Source organism: Plectropomus leopardus, unplaced genomic scaffold (genome assembly GCF_008729295.1).
Source record: "Plectropomus leopardus isolate mb unplaced genomic scaffold, YSFRI_Pleo_2.0 unplaced_scaffold2986, whole genome shotgun sequence".
In the NCBI taxonomy this organism is placed as follows: Eukaryota; Metazoa; Chordata; class Actinopteri; order Perciformes; family Serranidae; genus Plectropomus; species Plectropomus leopardus.
The window spans coordinates 1-6,330 of record NW_024632556.1 but is presented as its reverse complement, the minus strand read 5'-3'; the positions used below and the strand labels follow the sequence as shown (position 1 = coordinate 6,330).

The 6,330-nt window shown below is 40.6% G+C and overlaps 2 protein-coding genes across 2 annotated transcripts; one reads left to right on the top strand and one right to left on the bottom strand.

Moving 5' to 3' along the window:
- Nucleotides 1-104: 104 nt before the first annotated feature.
- On the top strand, nt 105-1,805 carry dpy30 (dpy-30 histone methyltransferase complex regulatory subunit). The gene is made up of 4 exons (XM_042481783.1): nt 105-178; nt 1,202-1,249; nt 1,354-1,496; nt 1,640-1,805. Exons 1-4 carry the CDS (start codon nt 161-163, stop codon nt 1,710-1,712), a joined length of 282 nt encoding a protein of 93 aa, XP_042337717.1. The 5' UTR covers nt 105-160; the 3' UTR covers nt 1,713-1,805.
- A 1,943-nt stretch (nt 1,806-3,748) lies between these two features.
- Nucleotides 3,749-6,231, bottom strand: LOC121938553 (presenilin-2-like). Its single transcript, XM_042481782.1, has 5 exons — nt 6,034-6,231; nt 5,828-5,902; nt 5,311-5,397; nt 5,047-5,162; nt 3,749-4,712 (listed from the first exon to the last, which is right to left on the bottom strand). Exons 1-5 carry the CDS (start codon nt 6,161-6,163, stop codon nt 4,557-4,559), a joined length of 564 nt encoding a protein of 187 aa, XP_042337716.1. The 5' UTR covers nt 6,164-6,231; the 3' UTR covers nt 3,749-4,556.
- Nucleotides 6,232-6,330: the final 99 nt, after the last annotated feature.

The following is a 6,330-nucleotide window of genomic DNA, read 5'->3' as shown; positions in this document are numbered from 1 at the left end:
AATGCAGAGCAGCAGTGACTTCACACATCAATCAGCTGTAATCTGAACTCACTTCCTGTCAGAATGTGAGTTCACTGATCTTCAGATGTGTCTGAACACGTTAAAACGAGAAATAAAAACTTTACTTTGTCTTTCAGATCACACAGACGCAGATCAGTCCATGGAGGGACACACTCCTGTGAGTAACACACTCTGCTACACAATACTGCACAATACCACACCATACTACAAAAAACACACCGCACTACACTCTACTACACTGTACCACAATAAACACACTGTACTACACAATGCTACACTGTACTATGCAATAGAACACAGTACTTCACAATACTAATCAGTGCTGCACCATCCTACAAAAAATACACTGTACTACACAATACTACACTCTACAACACACCATTAAACTGTTCTTCACAATACTACACAGTACTTCACAATATTGCACAATATTAAACCGTACTACAGAATGCTACACTCTACTTCACAATAGAACACAGTACTTCACACTACACACTGCACCGTAATAAACAATATTACATTGGACTACAAAAAACTAAACCATACTACATGGCACTACACAGCACTACAACATGCTACATAATACTACACTGTACTATAATAAACTACACAGTACTACAGTTGACATAAGAAGATAAGAGAAAAAAAAAACAAAATATAAAAATAAAATTGGTTTTGCTCTTGAAAATGATTCTTTTACAAAAATGAGATTTTCCAGCTTTTTGTCTGAAATGTTGTTTTTTAAAGAAAATGCACAAATTAAATTCATCTGTACTCAGCACATCTCAGCCTTTCAGACCCTCAGGTGATGGAAAACAAACAAAAACAAGTTTATCGTATCGGTTAAAATAATCGTTATCGTGATCACTGGTTATGATATCTTCATATCTCACTGAGGAGTCAAAGGAACCTTTAAGCTCGACAGAAATAATGATTTGATGGATATCGTGATAAATATCGATATCCACTGATATTAAAAAAATATCGTTATAAGACTTTTTTGGTGATGATGGTGATGATGATGATGGTGATGATAGTGATGATGATGGTGATGGTGATGATGATGATGATGATAGTGATGATGGTGATGATGATGATAGTGATGATGATGGTGATGGTGATGATGATTTCTGTTCTTGTTGTTTGTGTCGTTAAAGTTTTGGTCTAAATTCTCCTGCAGGTCTCTGAAAACCCTCATGCAGAGTACGGCCTGACGGAAAACATCCAGGTAACACACACACACACTCACTGTGACACACACACACTCACTGTAGCACACACACTGTGTAATGAGAAGGTGAAGGCGGACTCCCAGCATGCTTTGCTCCTCAGAGGTCGGTGGAGAACGAGAAGGCGAGCGCAGAGAAAATGTCGAAGCAGAAGGTGGACCTGCAGGCGCTGCCGACCCGGGCGTACCTGGACCAGACCGTCGTCCCCATCCTGCTGCAGGGACTGTCCGTCCTCGCGAAGGACAGGTACACACACACACACAGAGTACACACTCTGAATACTCCCTCTGATGTATCGGCGTGTTCACTCCATGCGTGACGCGAGCGTTTGGCGTAGAGAGATGCAAAAGTTCCCGCCAAATGAGTAAAGTTTTGTTTTTGTCCTGCAGACCTCCGAACCCCATCGAGTACCTGGCAGCCTTCCTGCTCAAGAACAAATCCCAGTTTGAAGAGAGAAGTTAAACTGGTGTCTTTTCTCACCGCAGAAACTGCTTTCCGCTCCGCCGTCTTTTCTTTCTTTTTAGTTTTAAATCCAGAATAAAAGTTGACGTGAAAGTCGGCTCTGTGGGCTTTTCTTCATTAAAAGCTGTAATATCGAGCGGTGAAGGGATGACGAATTTTTGAAGGCCAACCAGGAAGTTAGCATCGCTCTGGTTCCCTCGTCAAAAACGGTCTGGGATTTTCGGTTATCGCCAAAAATAATCTCTGTGACGAACACGAGTTTATGAGACTTGCAGGTTTTGTTCGGCGTGATAATCTCCACAGATGAACTCCACTTTGTGTGTTTGAAGCGTAAATTAAATCACCAGAAGCAAAACGCTGTTAGGCTTTACACGAACTACATCACGGTTGCATCGATTACATCGACTTAAACGTCAAACACTGTAAAAACACGTTAACACGATCAGTAATATCATAAACAGATAAATGTACAAGTGAGTGCGACTGTAAAGCTGTGAAGACAGCGGGTGGGTTTACGAAGTTTCTGCGTCCGCCGTGAGGACGTCCGACGTCCCCGACAAACGCTGTCGTCCCATTTAGCCACTTGTTAGCATCCGCCTTTTTTAAAACGAGTAAAACTTTCAAAGTTCAAAAATCGTGTTTAAGCGGACGTATTTTATGATGCAGAACAAAACATCTAAATATCTGTAGTCTGTGTTAACCACAGACCTTATTTAAGGCATTTTACCGAAAACCCAATTATTCGTCGTCTCCACGACTACCGTCTTGTGTGTTTCTGTAAACTTTCTGAAAACGTGCACAAACACGGAGGAAATGAACGCCAACAAGAGCGCAGACAAGACGTTCTGTCAGAGTTTTTATTCGCACGGCGTTCAGCTTCAGTGTGAAAAAAGGCGAAGCAGACAAGAAATGTGCAGTAAAAAATCAAAACAGAAGCTAAAAGAGGCTAAAAAGCTCCAACAAGGTAATTTTTTATTTCTTCAGCTCGTTAACAGAAGTTCAATAAAAATAAAAAACATCAGTTACAAAATCAAACTCTACACCTGAATGATTTCTACAGACAGACAGACAGCTGGTGTTCAGACGTCAGAAAACTAAGATTTTACAGCTGAAACTCTGAACGTTTGTGTCGAAGCCGAAATCAGAAACTCTGAACGTTTGTGTCGAAGCCGAAATCAGAAACGTTCGTTTGATTTCAAGCTTTAAGAAACAACCTGATAGTAATTTCTCAACATCCAAATATGGATGTTAATAATTATTTTCTTTTGTCTCAAATATTATGGAAGAAACTTCAGAACAAAATAATGTAACTTCTCGAGAATTAATTCTAAATATTACAAGAAAAAGTTATTTCAAGAAGAAAATCCTTTGAACAAAAATTAAATAACATAGTTGTATTTTGTCTGGAAAACTGTAAAAAAAAAATCTGTGTAATTCAACTTAAGACTATAACTGAATTAATTTAGAATTTATCTAATTATTCTAAAATAACAATCTTCACAAGCTACTGATTATTTCCTCAATTAATAATTTAATCTCAGTGAAAAATGTCGTTATAATTTCCCACAAAAAAAGTTTGACCTGGAGGGAGATTTTCAAAATCCACCTTTAAAATGCATAAAAATAAAACTGATGTTTGAAACTATTGAAATATTAAATTTGTGTAGCATAATCCACCTCATGCTGTCCAAAACGATACGAAAACAGCGGAGGTAAAATTCATTTTTTATATTTCCAATTAAAGTTCAGACTCTGAGAGACTCAAGTAAAAAATATAATTATTAAATCAGTAGACACACGAAAAAAAGATTTCGATTTAATTTGGATTTTGTCTGATGTGCTGCTCTCATGTATAGAACCAAATCTGCTATAATAAAAAATACTCCATAAATAAATGTATTTATTGAAATAATATGGCAAGTTATTTACAAAAAAAGACTCAATTATCTAATAAATACACGTTTAATTTGAAATTAAACATGCACAGAAAAAGAAATGAATGAAATTTATTAGACAAATTATTTCTGTATTCATTTATTGTATTTATTTCTTAATTAATTCTTCTGTCTACATTTATTTCTACTTGTATTAATTTCCCAAATTATTTCTTCTTTTATTCACTTTGATATTTCATTGGCTTTATGTGTCAACATGAGAAATCTCGTGGTGCGTTACTAACATCTGTCATACCCGAAAATAAACGAATAAATAAATACAGAAATAAATGATTTGTCAAATAAATAGTTTCTTTATTTTTCTATTTCTGTGCATATTTATTTTCAAAATAAAGCTGCATATATGACAGATTATTGAGACTTTAATTTCTAAATTTAATAAATATGTATTCATTGAGTCGCATTTATTTTGGCAGATTTGGTCCTCCGTACATCGATCTTCCTCTGCTGCGTGTTTAACGCATCATCACGGCACCATTTTTCCTAATTGTGATAATGAGATGAATCAGTTTCCCAGAAGCCAATCAGAGTCAGCCGGTTTGTGTCAACGAACCAATCAGGAGAGAGCTTTCGCCTGCGTTTACTTAAGTCAGCAGGAAGTTAAAAGACCGAACAGGAAATGGAACAGATGAGGTCACTAACGACCTCAGAGCGAACGTCCTATCACAGGCCGCCGCGGTGCGTTCTGCTCTGACGTCACGGCGAGCGTCGAGCCGTCCGTCGGCAGGTGAGCGGAGACGCACCTGAGCAGCTTCCTCTGTCCGCGTGACATCACTTCCTGTGGCAGAGGGAAGAAGTCTTTGTGCGTTACATCATCAGAAGGCGGCGGCCCGCAGAATGACGAGGGCGAGGGCGACGGGAGGACAGGCGGGGTGGGCGGGGCTTCCTCTCAGATGTAGAACTGGTGAGACGCCAGGTTGTCCATGAACGGCTGGACCAGGAAGTCGGTGGAGAAGTAGAAGACGAGTCCGAAGGTGATGGAGATCGGTAACGCCGGCAACGCCTTCTTAAAGATCGCCAGCAGCAGCAGCGTCAGACACAGGCCCTGAGACACGGGAGGACAGGGAGGACAGGGGGACAACAGGAGGAGGACACCTGATGACGTTTCTCAGATTTTAGGATGTTTTTGCAATTTTAGTAAATATTTCGGATTTTGGGATGTTTTCGGGATTTTCAGACGGTTTTTTTTTAGGACATTTGTAGTACTTGAGGACATTAGTGTCTTAGCTGTGTCCTCTGACACCTTCTGGACACTGAAAGGACTAAAATAATTCATCGCTTTATTTTCAGAGTTAGAAAATGTTTGGGGGCCAGATCTGGCCCGCGGGCCAGAAGTTGAGCCCCAGTGGCGGCGAACAGTCGTCCTCGTGTTGACTTACGATGAGGATGGCGACGAAGCAGGCGAGCGTGGTGTTCCAGTCTCCGCCCGTCGCCGCGGCTTTTCCCACCAGGACGCTGTAGAAGATGAAATCGCCGAGTCCGAGCTTCACGCCGCCTGCAGACACACAAACACAGCGGCTGAAACGACTCGGACGCTCGGTGACCGCACGACGCGAGCGCGTTCCCGCGGTGGGAGGAGCTTAGGTAGTATTTGTATCTGCTGCAGCTTTAAGCGTCCACGCAAAGGTCAAACGCGGACTCACGGTCCTCCTCGAGGTCGTCCTCTGGAAACGGGCGTGACTGTCGTCTCTCAGGCTCCGCCCCCCTGCTGCTCTGCTCCGCCTCCTCGTCTGAAAACAAGATGGCGGCAGGAAGATCATTAGAATTATTAGAAACCGATTAACTCAATAAATCTAGTTAAATTTATAGAAAACGTTTTTCACAGGGCGAGTGATGAAATGTGAAAAGCATTTTTATTTTATATTTATTGATTTATTTTATTCATTATTTTTTTAGTTTATATTTAGAGTGAAAACTATAAAATGAGATTCACAAGTTTTTATCGGATTCGTCAGTTCTGATTAATATTAAAAAAAAAACTAAAAAAAAACAAAACATGTTTTTCCTTCATTTTTGATGCAGAATGAGATTAAATTTGTGATAAAATCTGTTTAAATATTTTTCAGACGGAACATTTATATTCTCATTTATTTACAAGTTTATTATTTATTTCATTTTTATTGAATTAATTAAATTAAGAAGCTGTCTGTGGTGTTGGACCTGTCTCCTGTCCCGAGCGCTGAGCGTCTTCCGGGCTCGCCATCGCCACCGTCCCCACCGTCCACACCATGGCAGCTGCACACAAAGACAAAAATAAGACATTCATCAAACAGAGACGTGTCCTCAGGTCGTGTCTTAAGCTGATGGACGGACAGTGTCCTCTGAGGACGTGTCCTCTGAGGACGTGTCCTCAGAGTTGGACTCACAGGAGTAGATGAGGGCGGGGAAGATGGGCTCGTTGCGTTCCTGCGCCGTCTCCACCAGCATCCTCAGAGGACCTTTGGGGGACAGGACGGCCACCAGGTCTGAAAGACACAAACAAGCGGAGCAAAGCATGATGGGAGAGCTGCAACGAGGTCATCGTTAACAGACCAGAGGACACGTTGGACTCATGTCTTATCGTCTGTGACGTCAAATGTCTCTTCAGCTGAAGACTTTGTTCAATCAGAAGATTTTCTTCTTCGTTATTTTCTGTTTATATCTCAACAGAAGACAGACAGAGA

Bases quoted from the DNA above. Each gene is read 5' to 3' on its own strand.
- LOC121938553 (XM_042481782.1), bottom strand. From the start codon at position 6,163: ATGCTTTGCTCCGCTTGTTTGTGTCTTTCAGACCTGGTGGCCGTCCTG. The intron at 5,903-6,033 runs GTGAGTCCAACT...CTTTGTGTGCAG, and splicing joins CCCCGCCCTCATCTACTCCT to CTGCCATGGTGTGGACGGTG. The intron at 5,163-5,310 runs GTGAGTCCGCGT...GTGTGTCTGCAG, and splicing joins GGACGACCTCGAGGAGGACC to GCGGCGTGAAGCTCGGACTC.
- dpy30 (XM_042481783.1), top strand. The intron at 1,250-1,353 runs GTAACACACACA...TTTGCTCCTCAG, and splicing joins GCCTGACGGAAAACATCCAG to AGGTCGGTGGAGAACGAGAA. The intron at 1,497-1,639 runs GTACACACACAC...TTTGTCCTGCAG, and splicing joins TCCGTCCTCGCGAAGGACAG to ACCTCCGAACCCCATCGAGT.